Source organism: Lonchura striata, chromosome 6 (assembly GCF_050655825.1).
Source record: "Lonchura striata isolate lonStrDom1 chromosome 6, ASM5065582v1, whole genome shotgun sequence".
NCBI lineage: Eukaryota > Metazoa > Chordata > Aves > Passeriformes > Estrildidae > Lonchura > Lonchura striata.
This window is the reverse complement of record NC_140708.1, coordinates 20,170,380-20,192,352: the sequence shown is the minus strand read 5'-3', so window position 1 is coordinate 20,192,352 and position 21,973 is coordinate 20,170,380. Positions and strand designations below refer to the sequence as shown.

The following is a 21,973-nucleotide window of genomic DNA, read 5'->3' as shown; positions in this document are numbered from 1 at the left end:
CATTCCTTTTGAGCCCTAGGTGTATCATATCATACACAACAAATAAGTTGTGTATGATATGTGTATGATAAAAATTAATTCAGGAGCTCATTTGGAACAGTGACACTTTCTTTTTTTCGTAATGTTTTGCGTATTATCAGGCTTCTGAGTTTTTAAGATATATGATTTGATTTTTGATCCCATGTGTTCTCATTTTATATGGCCGTCTAAGATGAGTTGTGATTTAATTTCCTTTAACATCTAAAATATGCCTGAAAGTATTTCAAAGGGGTTTTAATGGACAGGGATTTAATGGACTGTATATATATTGGTGGTTGGACATAACAGGGACACAAATGGTGAGGGGCACAACAGACAGGTAAAACCTTTTGAAAAATATATGGACTCCCTCTAAAATCTAGAATATAAAAATAAAGAGTACTCTATTCCTATTTCAATTTACACTTCATGAGTAGTTGCTCACATTGTTTAGTTTAGATTTTAGCAGGCATGTTAAATCTTAGCTAATTTTAGGTCCTTGGGGTCCTCTCCTCTGTGAACTGAAATTTAAAATAAGATCAGATTTGACAGGTCATGCAGAGAAGAGTCCAGCTTCAAATAACGTACTTCAGATGCACTTCAGATGTCTGTATTCAGTGTTAATGAGTTTTGAAGATCCTTCACTGTGAAGGGCCATAATGCTTCCTGTTGTGTTGTCAGTTCCTAGGCATTTGGGATTCAAGTCTACAGCTGAAAACTCCTATGTGCAGAGAAGGTATGTCAGTCTAAGCAAAGCTTTGGATGCTTTGACGTTGTTAGTTTAAGATGACTGACAGATGTGGAAATGCACTACTAGCTGCCACTTTAAAAATTAATTCAGGAACTCAAAGCAGAGAACAGTGTGGTTGTGAGTATCTTCATCAACCTCCTTGTTCCAGTTATCAGTGTTGTCCAGTTAATGGTGGCACTTAAAGCAAAGCAGAATGTTGGAGTAAAGTGAAGTAATTTCTAAAGGATCTTTGTTACAGACAGAAGGCTATAAAGCTGCTCTAAGATTCATCTGTAGTATGTTTATTTTTTAAATCTTATGGTAATGTGTGCTGAGACCCAGCAGAAGAAAACTCTCCTTTTGCAAGGAATGTGTCTTTGCAACTGAAGACAGTGAGGTAAATTGGTAGGGTCCTCCTCTGCAGTGAACTTTGCAGGAACAGCAGAGAAAAGCTTTGAATGCAGATCAAGTGTTGTGATAGGGGATGCTGGATGCTACTCCTGTGGCAGAAGCATGGCATTCTCAAGATAAATAGCGTAAGCCTGGGGAATTCAAAGTTAAGAACTTTCCCTTTCTCTAATTTTATAAGGCCACTGATTTTCTTTCACATAATATAAGAGGCTTTTTCCTTTTTTTGGGGGGTGTGGAGGGGTATTGGTTCTCAAAAGACAGCACTGAGTATTCAATCAAAGTCAAGTCACTTCTAGTGCTAGAAATGCTTCTAGGAGTCCTTCTGTAACTCAGAAGAAGGGAGAAGGGTTGTTTCCAAAAGCCATTTTCTCATCAGACAAAAGTGGGAAATCAGTGTACCACATCTTCGAGTCTGAGGATTTAGAAGACTGGGACATAGTTCACTCCAGGCAGTCTCAGAAAGTCACAATTTTTCAGAAGCTTTTCTTGTTACCAAGTTTTCTTGGCATCTCAACATCTTGCAAGAAAAGATGGTGCTGTTGTCTGCAATTACCACCCACTCTCTGGAACACAACGGTTCTTGCACTGATAGCTAAAGTTTGGCCAGAGAGTTCATCTTCTTTAACTCTGATCATCAAAAACCACATGAACAGATAGTCCTGCTACTGTGAACCCAAGTTAACCTCATGGAAATAAGGAGAGGAGTATTTTGTCACCTTCTAGTGTGTCTTGGAATAGCCAAGGTGCTGACTTCTTTTGCAAGTACTGGCCTCGGTATTTGATCGTAAGAAATAATGTGTCTGTAGGGGTACGGTAACCGAATATTAGATTATGCTTATTTTGAAATCAGCTGAATTTTAAGACAGGTTTGTGCTAAAGGCAAGGCATAAATATAAGAAAATAATTGAAATTAAAGTTTTCTTGGCATTCATCAGATTGCATGCAACAAAAATATGAGGAAAATGCAATCTCTTTAACACAAGAGAACATCTGAAAGGTGTTCTATTTCCTATACTCTTTTCTCTGTCACAGATGTTTATACTAACTGAAAAGGTCAGGACCTGCCCTTGTGTGTACCTGATGTCCAAGCTGTATTGACAGAAGAAAACTTTAGAGCAGAGAAACATGTTAGATTTCATAAACCACTCCTTGAGTTTCCTTTGTGGTATCCCATTCCTGAGGCTGTCGTGTTCTTTCATTATAAGTTCCTACTTTTGACACTTCTGTCTTTGGTCCATTAGCAGCCTCAAATTCCCTTGGGTGCTGATGAGGATTCATGGTGTGGCCAGGTGCCAACCTCTCCTGACCAGACTGTCAATACAGTTTGTTAGTAGCCGCCTCTGCCTAGCCAAACCCTGGATAATTAACTCATTATGCTGATTCCCGCTGAGCTGGGTCATTTTCTGTTTCTGTCTAGAGTCTTTTTCATTCAATTAAATCTTCTATTTCACATAAATCTATAAAACTAATTTTCAATCTCTATAACCATATACCTGGAATTAATGTGTGCAGTTTGCTATTGGTCTGCATATGATACTGGCTGTAATGCTGCATGGCTGCTTCACAGTGATAAACATCTCATGATGACTGACTCCCATTCCCATTTAGAATGTTTTAGCCAAAAAGTCACTAATAACAATAGTGTGTGACATAGCCCAGAGAAGTCTGTTTTTTCATATCAGGTTATTTAAACTTAAAATCCAGTTCTGGGTCAAATTTAAAAAAAAAAAAATCCCCAAGTACCTGCCTTGAAGAGGCTCCCTTGTTTTTTTCACATTATGCAGAAGATGCCTGCTGTGGTTCATTCCATGAGCTGCGACTTCAGTGGTGTACCACAGAGATACTTCTATCATTCCATTTCATCAAGTCTGTAATGTGATGTCTGCTTTTACCATTACTAATATGTAGCCTTGTAGCTGAGGAGAGGAGAATCAGATGAGTTCTGCTACTGACAGCACCTCACCGCCATTATTGTGGGAATAAGAGCAGATCATTCTGTTGGTAACTGGAGATCTGTGATGAGAGGGTCTTTGCAGAAACATTGTTGAACTGCTTTCCCATCTTGCTCAGTGTTGCTTAACTCATATAGTCAAATGAAAGTAATGCCTATACAGTGGGAATATCCTCTCACTATATAGTACCTGTATTTTAAATAATCATGAATATGAGTAGAGCTGCTGAGTGAGTCTGCATCACATACAGAGATTGATCTCAGGAAAGTCTGAATCATGACTTTTGATTCTCAAGTATAACTTGACTTAAATTTAAAATCAGGATCGTAACAGCTTATATATGGCATGTATCACATCTGAATTCAAACTGAGCTGGTGCCAATAGCCAAAACTTGCGATACTTGAATGGAAATTCTTTTTTCAGAGATCTATATGAAATATTAGTTACTACTGCTATAAATGTTGTCAGACTTATATATAAAGTATATATCATATGATAAAATGTTGTAAGCCTAAGGTGCAGTTTGAAGTCTTTTTTTGAAGATTTTTTTTGGGTTTGTTTCTTTGATAAATTAACTCTGTTAATTCTTGTTATTTGTGACAGTAAAGCATGCTTGCATGTGGCACAAGCCTGCAGGTACTTCTGTTCTTACCTGTGCGGAAATTTGTATTTGCTTATGGTTGGTCACAGCGGTTTTCACATTTTTAAATTATCTGTTCCACTTAATCATACCTCCAAATATAAAGGATTATTGTTCCTGAGACATCTAAATGAACCCTGTGGAAACGCATGTTATGTATATGCAAAGGTGTCAAATACAAGGATATAATTGATACCCTTGTATGAAATGTATTCTCTTATTAGGGGTTTTCTTAATTTATATTAGAGTGGTATGGAATGGATAAGTAGAGCTTATGTATTTCATGAACGAGAGATTTAACACTGCCACTATTGGATGATAAAATCTTTTTTCTCCCTAACCTTTATACAAAATTGCTCCAAGAAAGAGACTTTGCAACTTTTGTCCACCATTGTCTTATTAATAAAGACTTTACATGACTAAAGGTTTATTTTTTTTTCCTCTCTTGCTCTTCCCTCATAAAGATGTGACTAAGTCAGTATTTGCAACTTAGTTACTTGACCTTTCTACAACCCACAGCTAGCGCTAATGCTGCTTTGTAATGGAGACATTATCATTTATTTAAATCTTGATTTGGAAACAATTATAAGTAGGGTTTTAGTATAGCAGAAAATTGCTGTAGCCTTTAATTCATACTATAGATTGAATGGATAAGCTTGCTGACTGTAATTAGAATGAATTATAATTACTTCAGTTGGCTGACTCACCACCAGTAGAGTAGGCCTATGATTGTTTCTTCATATGTATTTTTTTGATTCACTCTTGATTTCACATTGCTGATAAATGCTGTTTTTTAACTTAGACAAAATGGAGTTACGTTTACAGCTGAATGATACATTTGTTATGAATAAAAGGGGAACTTTATGAAATAACCTATGCCTTAGCAACATTGTGCATCTCCTCTCTTTCTTTGCAATTCAAGTGACAGAGCTGCTCTTAGTAAAGTTGGAGATTAGATACTGTCATGTGTGGTTTGACAGTGTAAAGAGGGAGCATTTACTTTTTGCATGCAATTAAATGATAGACACAAATTATTCTTTTCAGTACCACTTAGCTTTTATATATATTATGAATGTTGCATAATGTTACTTACGTTTGTCAAATGTCTTGTTTTTCTTATGTGTTATCTCTTTTTATATTTTATTTTACTTGTTTGGAGGGGTTTTGTGGGATATTTTTTCCTTTTTTTTTGTATTTCCCACAATTTTTCTTTGAAGATACCATATGTTGCTTGATTAAATGTAAGTGTAGAGGCAATTCCTTTGAGCAAGGAAACTTCTTTTTGTATACCTTGTAAAAACATACTAATGTACTTTATATATAATTAGCTACATTTATTTAGGTTTTACATTAGGTGTTACAAGCTCAGTGGGATCATTAAGGGTAAATTTTGTTTTCTCTGGTGCCCTTTCCTCCTCTGTTGTACAAGATGTTTTTTACCTCAGGTATGCAAGTGTTCTTTACATCAAAAGGTAGGCATGGAGTTAAATATGGTGAGTGGAGAGAAAAATGGCAAAAATAATATACCAGATATATTAACTTTGTTTTGTGGTTTGTTTTTTTTCTCCTGCCAATCTGCAGTGGATGATTCAGAAACCTCACAAAGCCGCAACTTTCTTCGGGTGCATTGGCAAAGATAAATTTGGAGAGATCTTGAAGAAGAAGGCTGAGGAAGCTCATGTGGATGCCCATTATTATGAGCAGAGTGAAGAACCAACAGGAACCTGTGCTGCCTGCATCACTAGTGATAACAGGTCAGGGACTTTTGATATTTTCTGAAGATACAAATGCAGTTGGCACAGTGAATGTAGCCTAATTTGCTTGTAGTATCTGGCCTTGAAAAATTGTGATTTGAATGATAAAGTGTTATCGCTGGTTTGAGACAAGACAAGACTGCCTAGGCCATAGTTTGGGGCTGGGCAGTATTAGTATACTTTCAGAAAACAGCAGTTGTATTATGGCCAGAAAGTGTGAGATAATAGTATGCTACTTCTTCATGGACTTGATAGCTTCCACTTGCTCTGGAGAGAGAAAATATGTGGGAGACAACAGCTGGTTAACAAGTATGTTTATGAAGCCTATGTGCAAGCTGATTGATACATAAGGCTTATACTTGATTGGCAAGTGAGAAATGTACCTCAGGTGATACTGAGTTTGGTGAGACACTGTGTTTAGCTGTATGCTGGTAGCTGTCAGCATATAGCCAGATTGAAAGGGTTAATTTCATTTTATATAAGAAAAAAGCTTTTAGCTTCACTATTACACTTGTTGAGAAATTCTCCTAGTACCTGCAATTGTCTACATTTTAAAAATTTCTTCCAAATTTGTCTTTTATGTTTTCATATGCTACTTTTTTGCTATTAATTTTTCTTTTCCATGGCCCTTTGCTTTCTTCTTTCACCCTCTGCTCAGAACTCTTGAACTTGTATTCTATTTCTTTGCTGATTACCTTCTGACAATTTGTTTAGAGATTTCAAATCCAGACACTCAGGTTAGCCTTAATTTTGAGATGTTACTGGCACACATCAGCCCTCCCTGATTATGACAGCATTTAAAATTTCTGATGCCACGTACTGAATCAATAATGAAAATTGCATCAGTTACTCAGAATAATATTTTCTTTTTGGCTCAGAATAAGATAAAAATATCTGTCATTATCCTTTTTGGTCTCCCTTTGTGGCTTTCAATGCCATTGGTCCTGAGGACCTGCTCTTTTCCTTTCAAAGCAGTATCAGCAGTCAGTAGAATTTATTAATGTGAGATAGCAGTCCCCTAAATAAAGTCCACACCATAATTCCAGAGAAGTTGGTGAATGTTCTGGATAGAGTTAGAAAAGGTGGTAGACAGCAACATGAATTGAAGTGAGAGTCAGAGGATAAAGTGTTTTCTGTATGACGTGTAGAACTCTAGAACAATTTTAATTAGAGCACACATCTGAAAGAAACCCCTGCAGAAGGCAGGACCAGCTTCAAAGGTAGATCAGGTTTTTCATGGCCATGTCCAGCTGGGTTTTGAATATCTGAAAAGATAGAGGTTGCACAAGTTCTTTGGGCAAACTGTTCAAATGTTTGATTACTCTTCATAGGAGAAATTATTTTGATGGTACCCAGTTGAAGTATTCCTTCTTCCAGCTTGGGTCTGTTCTTTCTTGTGTTCAAGAATAGTCTGGTTACATCTCCTCTGTAAACTTTCATTAGATATTTGAAAAAAGCAGGAAGGTCTCCCCTTAGGTGCCTGTTCTTAAGGTTCACCCAAAGCCTTTCTGCATTTAAGTGTTCTAGCCTCCTAATAATATTGATGGCCCACTGCTGGACTCACTGCTCCATGTTAGTGTCTTGTAATGGAAAAATCAAAGCTGGACACAGAGCTCCAGATAAGTTGTGGAGACAGATTCTCCTCCTTTCTGGATATATATAACTTCCTTTGTGTTCCTGTCTGCACGTTTGCTCAAATACACCTGGATGTGATTTACCTTCTCTGTGTCATGTACTGCTGACTCATGTTCCAAGCCTTGTTCACCAGCATCTCCAGGTCCTTCTCTGGAAAACTGTGTGGTATCTTCTTAACAGTCAGCCTATATTGTTACGTATAATTGCATGACTTTGCATTTACCTTGAAGTTTTCTGCCAGCCCAATTCTTCAGGCTGTTGCAGATCTACTGAATGACAGACAGCCCTGTCCTCCAGCTTATCAACCTGTCCCTCCCAGTTTAATGTTCTGCATAATGTCTTACTCTCTGGAATGAATGTACATACTCTGTTGGGGAAGGAAGTTCATTCGTCTTCATCTGGAGTTTTGACACTAATTATGTATACAGACTTCCCCCTTCATCTCCAAGATCCATATTCAGTTTCTCAAAAGAAGAAAAGCAATAAAGATGTTTTTGCAGTGTGATTCTCTCTATCTTCAGTCACGTAACGTCTGTGTATACATGCTGTAGCAATTTTTCTAGATAACACAATGCAAAACTGAAGTCAAGACTGTTGATAGGCACACAATATGAATTCAAGAAAAACATGTGCATCTCAATGGAACTTAAAAGTTTAGGTAAATCTGTTCACGAGAATGTCTGCAAATACTTCTTTGACTTAATGAGCAGTATTTTTGGTTTGCTAACATAAACCACTCTTTTTTCTTAATATCAAATATTTGCTCAAGTACTAGACAGTGGCTTCATCTCAGTTGATGCTTAAGAGCGGCAGGGAGTTCATGCTCCTTGGGAAAAGAAAGCAATAGCTGATGGTTGCTGCTAAAGGCTTTATTGTGCAATTGTCCATCCTGTGAGAGCAAGTTTATTCTCAATCTTTCATTACCTTCTGATTGTTTTTTTGTTTTTAGCATTTTCTATATTCTTAAGAATCGCTTCAACTTTGCCTCAGTTGACAAAACTATTTACTAGTTGCTTTCTTGTCCCAGATCAGATATATGCTTACTTCCTTCTTCAACTCTCTTGTCTCTTTTGGAGCACCTGACTAATAGCACTCCTGGTTGTCCTAGGAAGTGGCTGTATATATATTTATGTTCCAGATGCTCTTGTATAAATGTTTCTTGCTTCTGCTAACTCTAGCTTTTTGCAGGAAAGGGTTATGATCTGATGCCAGATTACCATCCTGAATTCTCTAGCTTAGCAATACTAATATGCTTTGTTTTCTCAGAGCTTTTCAAGAAAATCCTAGCACATGATTAAACGCTAAAGTAATACCTACAGTCTGTCATAGTCCATGACTTTGATTTGTGTGTTCTGCTTAGAAATAACCACATGCACAGTGTCTCCATTAAGTTGTCTCAATTGAAGCACTCTGGCTGTCTCAAATTACTGTACTTCATTGAAAAAATATCTACCTAGTCTGTGCCCCACATGTTGAACTTAGTGCTGTCAGACTTACAGTTTTAATTTGGAAAAGTTCGGTGCTTTGTCGTCAGTGTAGCAATCTTTTATTACCCATATGTGCAGAGCATCTCTACAGTTGGATGTAGCCACACAGAGCTAGGTTTACAGTTTCAGGGGCATGTGGTAAGTGAAAGGAAACATATAGAAAGTCTTTGCTCAGTTTTCTGGAACGTAATTGCTTTTCACTTAGCAACATACGTAGACAGACAAGATTTTTTTTTCCTTGATGGATATTACAGTTTGCCAAAACTGAAAGATTTAATTTCCTTTTAAAGTTTGATTTACAGAAAATTACCACAGTTATGCACATGTCTTTCTTGGATTCATTTGGTTCTCCACTGAATTTTTGTCGTTGAGATGGTAATAGTCATGAAGAATGAAACTTGTTGCCCTGTTACTTGTAATGCTACGGAGGCTTGGTGTATTTGTTCATAAATTTTTCTCATTTTTTCTTTATTCTCTTTTCCAAATGTGCATTAATTTTCATTGCATTTAGATTTTAGAATTAAAGAGATAAGCCCCAAATCTGCTCATGGGATGAAATGGCACAGAACGGTAATTTTGATATATTCAGATAAAGCTGATCTAACTTTGTTGTCATTTTATATACATGATCTGCTTAACTGACAAGGATTGTCAGTGATGAGTACTTCAGGAAGTTTATTGGGAGAGTTGCTTGCACTGTTCATAAAAAATTTTCTTTTAGTCTAACACCTGGAGATGGTAATGAGCCTGGAGGCAGAAGCATACCTTGGTGAAAGCAGATGAGCAGTTTGGTCCCTCCTGGAGCTGTCTCTGGATTGTAGTAGCACTTGTCTGGAAGAGGATGGTGTATACAATATCAATTGCATGCACCTTGAGAAGGCCAAAGTTTTCAATAGCCAAATGTTGCATCTATAATTACACATTAATTATCTGGCTAATGCCCTTAAATATCACAAAATACTGGTGTGTTAATGTTACAGGGGCATTCATTGACTATTCAATTTTGAAAATTATATTTAAAACTCTGTATGCTAGCATGGAAATAACCTGTTTCCCAATGCCCTTTCTCTAAATACTGCATGTTATTAAACATTCTCATAATACAATTGCATAGAAGAATTTGGTTATGGTAGCCAGAGTGGAGAGGTAGAGGTCTAGTTATGACCTCTTTTTAGGAGTACGTGTGTATGTTTTGTGTGTTTCATAAGGCTGAGTGAAGTGGGTGAGGAAGACGATTTAAAATAGAATGAATTTTGCATGTAAGAGAGGCAATGTGATACAAGTATTTTTGTTCTTGGTAATGGATGTTGTGTCCCACAGCTTGTGTTATAATTTGTTAGGAAAGAAGGAAGTACAAATGAGTTTTTGGTAGTGTTCCAGTAATCCACAGCTAAGCCAAAGTTTTTTTTAACAGTTCATCATCTAAAAGTAGGAACCTGACCCTTTTTTATTTGGTAAAGGAAAATGTGAGTCTAATGGGGGGAAAAAGCCCCAAAACAAGTCCCTTTTAAATGACATATCCATCAACCTTTTTCTTCTAGTGAGGGAAAATAATTTTCAGAAGATAAACTGGAGTAACTACTTTTTTTTAGGTGTTAGAGGAGTTGGAGGGAGTTGATCACAGAATGAAACTAAGGTTGATTCAAAGCAAACGAAGGCACCTTCAGAACAATAGAATAGTGATAGGTTACCTAAACTATGTAGCTCCATTTAAGATACATTATGTAATAAAAGATTTAAATTATATTTAATCTATTATTTAAATATATTATTCACTTTTCATGAAATGGTCAAATAAAGTATATGTGGCTTGTGGTGCTCTTTGTTAATTGCTTTTATGTTCTGTAGGATCTTTGTGAAATTGTGTTCTTTGTGAGAAATTGGCAGTACTGTTGTTTACAGAGGGTCTGATACTTGTTCTTTAATCACTTTCAGGTCTCTTGTAGCTAACCTTGCTGCTGCTAATTGCTATAAGAAGGAAAAGCATCTTGATTTGGAGAAGAACTGGAAGCTGGTGGAAAAGGCCAAAGTTTATTATATAGCAGTAAGTTCAGCCTCTTTCAAATTGCTAAAGTTTGTGTTAGAGTATCCTGAAGTTTAAGCAATGAGTATGTCTGTTGTATGTGCTTTTGAATGATTTTATAGGAAGAGGGGGAAAGAAAATGACTGCTTCAATTCCAGCACAGTTTGATTTCTTCAAAATCAGATGTACAAATGCAGAAGTATGTTTTAGTTGTATGTTCACTTAAATTGATGGGAAAATCATAAGAACTAAACATATTCTGAGCTTTTGTAGTAATGCATCAAATTTACATTTCACATTTTCTAGTAAATCGTTGTGAAGGATGCACAAATTATGTAGAAAAACACTATTAGCATAATTATTCACTGCAAACAGTTTGAGCTTATTTGTGTGAACAATCTTAATTGCTATTTATTCCATAGTAATTACTGTGGCACCTTATAACTCAATATTTCAGAAACAATGAGTGTGACAAATCTCTTAAATGTGGGTGGTGGGGCAAACTGATTTTAATGATTCTTCTGGAATAAAGAGGGGTTTGAGGGGTTTGAGGATGGGACATTAGTAGATTCACAATTAGTATTCTTTTCTTATCATCCAGAATTAATCAATCCAAATAAATGTATTTGTGTAGATTATGTTTTGCCTAAATAGCAGTGTTGAATTTGTTTTCACCTTGCTCTCAAGTTGATATGACTGATCAAAATTAACAAACGTAGAACATCTATAACAGATTAAAACCTCATAACATGCATGTAATATATGGATTCTGTATGACAACTGTTTCCATTCTGCTACCTGAACTATATGGGAACAGCTGGCAAAAAGTGTAAAAAATTGATTATCCAGGAGGAATAAGTTCATTGAAAATACAGTTAGCTCTTTTAGATGGTGTTAATGTCTCCTCCAGCCAGTTAGTGTGCACTGCTGTAGGCTTTACATGGTTGTTGTTGATTCTTGTGTATGGCCAAGACTGCCCCTTTATAACTATCAAAAAATGCTTGCAACCTTCTCAGTGTACAAAAAAAAATACCTCCCGCTGTTATGACCATAAGTTTGTGCTGTAGTTAAAATATATGTATGTGTATTGTCTACTAATTTTTTATTGCTGTTTTATTCATGTGTTCAGAGTTCTTTATTTTCCAAATGCCATGCTTGGGAATTACTGCTGTTGGCTGAAAAATTTTGAAAGTAAAGTAAAGAATGATAAATATCCCCAAAAGTTTTACTGCACTAAGTTTGGGGTTGTTTTTTTTTAATAATTTCCCAATGCCTGTATATCATTCTCAATGAAGCTTCTAATGTACAATTTGGAAAAATTAAACTTAGTGGAGATGCTTCAGGAAAACTGTGAAATATTACATGAGGTGCTAAGCAGGTTTGTATTTTTTTAAGATAAAGCCTTCCTGTTATTTTAATTCTGAAGTCAGTCTTCTGTGTTCAGTTTGATCACTTAAATTTTGACTAGGTGATTCACTGCACTGATTCTTGTATATATTAAAAGCTGTTTTTTTCAGATGCCAGTTCTACAACATCCAAACTTTGTCTAGGAGACAGGGAATTATTGTACTAAACTGAAAAGATACCCCAAGATGTGCATGTGATAATGGATAGAAAAACAACATTGACATACTAATAAAGGGTATTGTATATTTACAATATGCAATTCAGATTAGTGAAGTATATGACTGCAGGAGATGTTTTGAGTGAAGAAAGAACCTTATTCGCATGTATAGCAAAAGCACTCAAGGATGGGATCAACTCAGATTTCTAAAACAGTATTATCACTTGAGATTACAGATTGCATATGTAACATTACTGAAGAAGAGGAGACAGTCTAGAACCATCCACGGTTCTTCAGGCTACAGTGTGCTCATGCCCTTTTCTTTACTTGTGGGTTTGTAGTGATTACCAGATTAAACGAAACCATGTAGGGAGCAATTTCCACTCCTGAGGTAGAGGGTAGATCTGAGTCTATAATTTGTCTGCTGTTGTCTGTCTTCACTTTAGTCTTGTTACCTTCCTTGACTTTGTACTGTGCATATGTTGCTTTTCATTTCCTTCTTTCTATCTAACTGTCACCTATTTCTGGGATTGCATTAAAGAGTATGTCAGTGACATATACTTATTCTGGAAATCCATGTCCTGAGATGATAAAACAATTTATTTTCTTGGCAGAACTGGGCAGTTGTTGCTTTAGGACAGGTCTCTGATATCCTGTGGTCATCTGTATGTGCTTCCTAGAATAGATAATATGCTTTTCAATGCAGCATTCAGCAGAATGACCCTCACGTGAAACTTAGCTCTGAAATCTAATCAATTCACAGAGGGAGGAGTAGGTACAAAGGAAAACATAGTGAAGCTGTGGCAGAGCCCTTAAAAGCAACTTCTGTTGCCATGAATGAACACAATACATTTATTTTAGCCATCTGGTAATCAGATCCAGCAGACAAATTAGAGAAAGACTAGTGGAGAATGGGATCCAGTAAATCATAGATAGAAGTAAAATAGAGAGGCTGCCCCAGGTTTCTTTCTTAAAGATGGTAAACTTTGAAGATGTATTTTAATCCTTTAAAATTACTCTATTTTGTGTCATTTAAGATAGGCTGCATGTACTGTCAAAGTCTATGCAATTTCTTTCCCTTCTCCAGAGATAATTCCTATACTTGTTGTAATTTATACCATTGACATAATATCTTCCATTCTGTCATATTCATTTCGCTGTGCATCAGCTAGATGTGCTGCTGGTGTCTGATTAAAATTCACTGTGAGGAATTTTATTTGGTTCCTACTGAGGCTAGAAGATGTCTCTTCCTCAGACATTTCCCTTATTTCAGAATATGTTGAGAGTAATGATAGCACTAAACACTGGCATTCAGTCTCTGGAGCTGTGAGTGGGACACAACATGAAACTAATTGTAAATTTGGGGAAGGAACAGGCAAATTACTTTTTTTGTTTGTATTTGGTTTTGTTTCTGTGAGTTTCTGCTTGCTGTCAGGACTTGCATTTTAGAAATTGTGTCGGAGTTGCATCTTACAAACTTGGGTGATAAAACTCCATATTTGTGCGCCTTGTCTTATTTTAAGAGGCACCTGTGGGAGTTGCTGGTGTTCAACTTCTTTAACATTGCACACAAATAATAATTTTGACATTATTAATGCAACTTGAAGTGTATAACTGGTAATTTTCGTAGTTTACAAAGGCCTGAAATGTAAAGATATTTTTATTGTCAGTGGTTTTGGTTTAAAAAAAAAACGTTGATAAGAGTTACTTAGAAGAGCAGAAAAAAAATTGAGGAGAATTTTAGTCAATTGACTCCAATGGGTAACTCTGTGTTACTGTATATAAGTAAGAAATTTTGCATTTGGTCTTCCATAATGGGAAGAAAATGGAAAAGGAGAAAATGCTTTCCTTCATTAAAAACTGCATTTAACCTTGTGAAATCTACTGTATCAATACATACGGCTTGCTCATACAGGCAGCTGAATTTTAACTTTATCCCCATATGTGAACATGATTGTTTACAAGTATGGTGGCTTCCCAGATATGTGTTTTCTCCTGTTCCAGTTAGCCATCCTTATTTCAGCCAGTTATTTAGTTTTACTCAATTCGGCCCAACACCTGCATTTGTTCAGTGTTTGCAGTTGGTGATTATGAGGTGGATGGAAAACTGGCATTTGATGTTCGTATTTTCTTGGTGCTGAAGTAATGTATTTCTTCTTGAAAGCTCCTTCTGTGCTTCAGTTGAGTTTTTGTGCTTGGTTTCTTTTTCTTTCCCAAGAACTTTCCTTTACTAAGCATCTGAAATGGCAGTGTTGACTGCAGTTGTGTTCCCAATCTGTGGTAATGTGTGTCTTAGCTTAGAATGGATCAGTAAAGTGGCTTCCAAAACCCAAACAAATCTTTGTTATTTGCTGTTGTTATTTCATAATCTGTAAACATTTAAATTATTTTCTTCTCCTGCTTCTGCACAGTAAATACTTGACGTTTCTCAATGATGATGCCCTTTAGCTGTACCACATTGAGTATAAAATTTTCTAATGCTGCTTAGATTTGGTAGCTCACAGTTGAGTTACGTTCACCACCTTCAGCATCTTCTGTGCTTACAAAATTAATATCAAGTGTTGTTTATTTTGATGATAATGACAGTTCTGATAAAGACCAGGAATTCTGGACTTAGGCCCAGTTTCCAGGAGGAAATGTCATTTATTACAGCAAATCATGATGAACCCAATGCAACACACCTAGCTGCTGGACAAATTTTTAAAACTCCAACCACTCTAGTCTGTTTTAAAAAACACTGTGGTATTTTTATATTTATTTTCTTTTAATGCCTAAGTGCTTGTCTAAGCAGAGAGATGCTGTGGTAGTGTAGTGGGCTTGATGGAGGAATTATCTGGTTTCAACATTAGTCTGTCAAAACATAAGCTTGATGTCAGCAATGAGTAGCAAACTTAAATAACATTCTACATGGGGTTTGGCTATTCTACTTGAGAAAAAAATGCTGATTATTACAACAATATAAGTATAAATGAAATTTCTTTTGTGCTGTCTCTTCCTTTTAGAGACTTATTCAGTGAATGCATTTTTATTGTAATTTTCTGCTTTGATGAGTATGATAACTTACAATGGATTGTGATAGGCTTTTTCCTTTGAAATGTGCTAGGTCTGTGTGTGCATCACAAGAAACAAGATACTGGCAGGAAGCAAAATATCCCTTAAAAAGGACATTTGTTTGAATAACTTCACAATAGTTTTTTCCCCGTTGATAACTTTTGCCATAGTGCTCTGGCACCAGTGTGTTATGCCATTTGACATGCAAAACTGTTTCTCACAATGATGAATAGGTTTTATGGCCAGGAAAACACCATACTGAGTGTGTCAGTCATAGAGAAGAAGGTGCATCTAGCAACAGTTAGTTGTGGCCTGGGATAACACCTCCTTAGTGATGCCCACCATCTGGAGGCATTGTGTTTTCTGGAGGTCATAGCTGAAGTGGGATCCATTTGTTGTGGAGAGATGGTAGACTCTGTATTTAACCAGGAAGTAAATCTGCCATTTACTGGCTTCCAAAACAAATATGGGGAAAGAAGCCATCTCTCTCATAAATACAGAAATTCACAGCCTTATTTCTTTGATTAAAATGCAAAAAGTGCTGTGTCTAAACCAGCCACATGTTGTGTCAGCCTGTGATATATTTAGGGAGTGCATTATGCTACCATTTCAGGTATAACTTCTCATGCATAAACTATTTTGTTATTTTGTTAGGGTTTTCCCAAGTAACTTACATGAAAAAATGAATGAGAAACTTTCTTCTTATTTTTTGTTGTGAAATTTGGTCTTCAAGATGTCATTCTTCAAATGAATGGTTTGTACTTGATGAAGAAAAATACATCATTAGCTTTTAACAAAGGTTGTACCTCCTGTTTCTATAGGATAAAATTATAGACAATCTGTCTAACACTGTAAAAATATTTAGTTCTAAATGTTCACTTCTATGTTATTGTGTTTTTTAACATGAAGAACATACATATTTCCTTTTCAGTCCTCCTCCTACCCCAGTAGCCTTTAAATTGCAGATATGTTTCTTCAGCTCAGTAATTAGTGAAGTTCAGTCATTGCTCCTTTTATCATGTGATTTTCGTGTGGTTTTTTTAGAAGAATGCCTTATTAGAACACTTACACAGCCAGTCTAGCTGCAACAGCCAGGCGGCAATAGCGGTGCCATTTTTCACAAAGAAAATGTTGAAAAGGAGCCAAATGTTTGGTGGCAGAGTCTGTTGCTAGGAAATCAAGTTCCTGAGGCGATTAATGACAAAGCAAGCAATAAAAAGAAGGCAGAATTACAGATTTAAAAGAGAGGAGGAAAAAAAAAAATGGTTGGTGTTATAATTACCCAAAGAAATCCGTACTCATTAAATTGGCTGTTTTTATGATTGACTTTAATTGGAGGTTAGCTCAGATATTTAGCTCCTTTCCCACCCCTTTAAACACACACATGCACATAATCTGTAGAACTGCAGACTTGTTTTTCTAAGCATTGAGAGGAGCTTGCCCTGTAATTTGATCCCCACTGACAGATGCATTTTCTATGCTGCCATTTTGAATTAACCTATTGTGCAACAATTTTCCTCAGCTCTGTTGAATAAAACATCAAGTCTTATTACCTCAGATGGATTTGATAGAGTAAAAGAATGTACTTCTAGCTGAAGTAGACTATTTGCAATGAGTTCAGTGATTTGAACTCTGCCAACAAGCCCCAATAATTTGTGATGTATACTTAAAGAATGAAAGAGAGAGAAGCCACGTGGGGGGTCTTTTTGCCTGTATGAAGTTCAAACACAAACCTTGGAGTAATATTGTTGTATGTGCTAAGGTTATGTCCCGAGATCAAACCTTTTTAGATAAAGCATGTTAACTGAGATTTTTTACTATTAAGCAGATTAGGTTTGAACTAGGGATTGCCTTACCCCAGTAGTTGCCCAAACTGTCAGGCTACTGTGGGATTAGAAAAATAAAAATCAATCCCCTCTCCCAGAAGCCCCAGTAGTTGGATTTTACCTCTGAGATTTCTTTTGTGAAGAGAAATTTCCCTTATAAAGTTAGGCTAGAATAAATGATATTTTACAATTATATTAAATTCCAAATAATTCTGTGATAAGGGGAGAACAGGATTTCACCTTATTCACTTTTCTGCCCAATTAGAAAAACTTACACAGTTGGTTCAACAAAATTTTGGCACAGAAATGGGAAAGCAACTGACCCTGACATTTAAATCCTGTCATGTTTCATTGCTCGTTTCAAGACAATATTCCCTACTTGGAGCAAGTGATAAGTGAGAAAATAACCTTTTACAATACCTGCAAGTGAATACACAGAAGCTAACTGTAAAAACGAAATGATTCCATAGCTCTCTGAATTCTGAACCAAATAGTGAAACAATAGAACTGTGCGTATTCTGTCCAACAAAACCCACATCACTAATCAGATGCCAATGCCAAGCTGTCTGCTTTGTTAAATACCCAGGTTCCCTGAGGCAAGAAGACAGCTGCTATAACTACTATGAAATTTGGTAGCTCAATCTATTTTTGCTACCCTTGGGCTATCAAGCTACTGTTAATTCAGACCACCCCAATTGGTACACTTTAGGGATTTTTTTTCAAAGTGTTTGTAATTAAAATGATAAAACATCATTATTACTCCAAAGATGTTGTGCACGCTTTGTATTTGTCAGATACCTACAGAGATAAACCCAGCATGTAATTTTCATTGACATAATGGTTGTGATTGCATTACCCTTTTAAAAGTATATTGCTTTTTAAAGGGGGGCGTGGGGAGAAGAAGGGAAAGGGCATGCTTTTATTTCATTAAAGGAATATGTAAATCTGTTGAAATACTATATCAGTCTCTTGGTTGTAAGATACTTGTCTGCAAAGACTGAATCAGGCTTAGCAGCAGGCTGAGGAGTGCTGAGAATTGGTGTTCACAAGGGACAGGGACCTGCTGTGCCACCCACAGCTCACTGCAGAGACCTCTGCTCCCAGGTGCCTCTGCCTTTAGGGACATTGTGTCTCAAGTCTTATATAAAGTCTGGGCAAACTTAAAACACTTATTTAAATGTAAATTAAGAAGGGAAGAATTCATACTCTAAGTAGTGAGGTGAGTCTCCTCCCTGAGGAAGGGAAATTTTTACTGTAGTTTCTCTTGCATGTCAGGCTTTATTCGATGCTCTCCCTGTGAGAGCATATGAATTTTGTCTGTTACCATGTCAACTTTCTTAGAGCAAAATCCCAAAACTAAAGCACCATTAAATCAAGGCATTTCAAGCTCTGAAACAATATTGATTCCATCTTATATTAATTTTAGTTTCAGTACTTCTCGATAACATTTTAAAGGAATCATTAATTTAAGACTATTCTAAAGACAAAACTTGAAATTTATGAATTTTTCTAGTTTGAGTTAAACTTGTTTGGTTTGGTTGCTGCCTACCAAAATTTATCATAAATTCATAGTCAGCACTCTTAAGTATAGTTGGTTGAAATGTGAGGTTCCTTCTTTCTTCTAAAGAACTTGATCTCTTTAACATGAGGAAATGTCATAGTCTACATAACCCTGAAAAATGTATTGTATCTATATCATCAACTTTTACATTAAAAAAACATACAAATTCTGCAACTGTGCTGTTTTACATGAAGAAAGTTTATTTTTTTAACAGCAAAGACTGTGCGTAATTTTAGAGCTAAGCTATTTATGATAGCCCACTACTTGGTCTGAAGTAAAAATTACAGTTTCATTTATTATTTCCTTGTATAATAAGGACAGTGCAGTTATTTAAATACAATTTTTCTTTTTTTTTTGCAAATAGTTATGATGAATGATTTGCTTTGAAATGAACATTGAAGTGATAACATTTGGGTATGATATTTCAAAGCAGTAACTTGCAGTAAAGTTACAGAATGTTAAAATATGCATACACATAATGCAAGGGGATTAAAATATGCTGCTTCTTATCCCAAAACTTAAACCGTACTGGGGGGCATTGATCTTCACTGTAGACTACAGGTGCTTTGAAATAACAGGATAGGAAACCTGCAGGCCACTTTTTGATTTTGCAAGAATTGATTACCCTTTTAGAAAGTAAAAATGTTTTTACAGCATAGCTAATCAATATCCTAAAAGTCTGTGTCAAGAAAATTTTTGTGCTACATTGTACTTAGTAATTGTGTACTTGGAGTAAAAAAAACTGGTAAAAAACCCCTAATATTGAAAAACTGCTTCTGCATCGATTTTCAGTGATAATACATTAAACACATAAATAGTCCACCTTGCAGATTGGACTTTTTTCAACTTCTTGATAAATTCTTTGGCCTTTAGGAGGCAGAAGGGCTGAGTCCTGCCAACTTTCTTTGTTATCAGGTTATTTTAAACAGGAGTTGACTGATCCCAGAAGCAAGCTCTGGAAGTTCATTTGAAAGGAGCTACTGAGAAGTTTTTGTGGTGTGGCTTTAATCCTTCTGGTCAGGCTGCTGTTCAATCAGCAGTGCACCAGGTCACCTTGGTAAATGAGCTTCAGAGTGGTTGGTTTGGTCAAAAGAAAGAAGATCCTTCTTTTTTCTTTTATTTTTCATTTAATTAAGGGTAGAATGCTCAAGGAAATACTACATTCTCTGGATAAGTAATAAGTGCTGGTTTTGAAGAATTGTTTTAATTTGGAAGAGTGGATGTGAGACACTGTTACTTTCTAAGGAATATACAGACCATCGTAGTAGCAGGTAGTGCTTGACAGATAAAACATCATTTTAGCAGTCTGAACAAGATAAAAACACCAGTACTAATCCTTGCAAATGTTTGACTTAAACAAAAGATAAAGGCCCTTAGAATTTTTCCATAAAAGAAGGATTTTGCTGATGCAGCTGCTGTGGAAAACCATCCTGGGGATTTACGCTTCTCTCTGGCATAAGCAGCCTAATATGGAGGCACTTTGTAACAGCTGCTGCCCCAGCAGAAATGCTCTCACCTTCCCAATCATACTTGCACCATGTTTCTACTGGCAGGACTATGTTGGTTAAGGATAATGTGGGTTTTTTTCATGTTTCTAAATAATTTAGCTGCTTGAACAAAATAATTTGATAAACACCTGGCCATAAACACCTGGTGAGTATTCACCATGAATACTCAGACCTCATGGTCCATAAATATTGCAAAGCTCTTCTGAAGTCAGAAGATTTCCCATGGTTAGTACGTGGTCAACAATTCTTACCCTTGAAGATGTGTAGATGAGAAGATTGTTTTGTTACTACTTTTTATACTGCAGTTACAGAAGTTGTTTTGCAGAATCCCACTGCTCCTAATAGTTTTTCCAACTATGGTATTGCCAGATGCAATATAACAATGCTTTCCTGCATATTTGAAAATGGTGGGAAACAGCAGTTAGCAGTATTTATCATGAAATATGCCTCAGCATATGCCTCTGAACATGTCTTTTTAAGACCATATGGAGTATAATTGGTGCTGAACAACATTGAGGTGTTTTGTGAAAAGTAAAGGCTAAGCAATATAAAGAGTCATAAGATCTGAAAGAGTGAGGCAAATGTAAGAAATGGGAGAAAGAGGGTGGTATTGAATATTCTGTCTTTGTCTCTGCATAACCTGATATGAGAAACCACAGTATTTTTCATAGATTTCTGTTCACAGTAGGGTTAAAATAAAGAAATTCAGCAAAACAGTGGTAGGTAGTGGATATGGAAGATTATATGAGTAATTGGAATGAAGAAGAGACAACCTTGCCATCTACACAGGGCACCCAGGACAATACTGGCATTTATAATTGTGCATACTGTCATTGGTCACAGCAAAGTAAGGTAAGAATGAACTTTGTTCCTTAAATATTAATTTCCCTGTTCTTTGAGGACTGTAGTCAGAGCAAAATACTTTTTATTTCTTTAGGTATTAAGATAGCTTATTTCCAAGAGGACAAATTCCATCTTAGAATTAATAGAGCAATGTACTAAAATTTAAATTCCTCATTATTTTATTTCGTTTAATCATGAACTACAACTGAATGTAGAAAAAAATTGCAAACTATAAGTGATGGAAAATTTTCAACAATAAGAAGGATCCAATTTTCGCTGAAGAAAGAGAGAAATTTTCAATGAGTGTGTATAAAAAGGATAGCAAGTATTCATTCCCCAGAACCAGTGCTGTCCCTAAGTGCTTCTTTATACTGCTGAGAATGGGCAGAAGAGAGTTTCTGCTGAGGACTGTAGATTCTTATCTGCCTAATTGAGCCATCATTTGTTGACATGAGAGAAATCATGTGACCTGCCTTTAATGCATTTCACAGTAACAGCAGAAGTAGAAAATGTAGTCCATGGAAGAGGAGCAGATGATGTTAAAAATTTTAGACTATGGAATATTGTGAAATTTGTATTGCGGCAGAGTCAAATGTTTGAACATTAGCATGGTAAATACATTATATAAAATAGTCAGATTCTAATTACCTTGAAAACATTGAATTTCTTTCTATTACAAAGCTTACAGACCTTCAAAATACGAATTTAATAAGTACTTCGTTTTATCAGTATGATGATAAAATTATGTCAGTAAAATTGCAAGCATGTGTCACTTTCTTTTCTTTTGAGTAAAAATGTCATTATAGTAATCCCAATTGCAGAGTTGGTACCAAGTGTTGTAAAGTGGTAAAAGTAACAACAGAAAAACTCCAGTATTATCATTTAGAAGAGAGATATCACAAAAGAGTATTAAACCCCCCTGTAATTGGAGACATATTCTCTGCTTTATTCAGTCACTCTACCATATCA

General features: G+C 36.0%; 1 protein-coding gene across 3 annotated transcripts in view; it reads left to right on the top strand.

Annotated features, from left to right (window-relative positions):
• Window positions 1-21,973, top strand: part of ADK (adenosine kinase) — a 266,568-nt gene that overhangs the window by 115,445 nt on the left and 129,150 nt on the right. For all 3 annotated transcript variants that reach the window (XM_021549097.3, XM_021549088.3, XM_021549106.3), the window contains exons 5-6: window positions 5,334-5,506; window positions 10,564-10,672. In XM_021549097.3, the coding sequence (XP_021404772.1) occupies window positions 5,334-5,506; window positions 10,564-10,672 (282 nt within the window). The remainder of the gene's footprint in view (window positions 1-5,333; window positions 5,507-10,563; window positions 10,673-21,973) is intronic.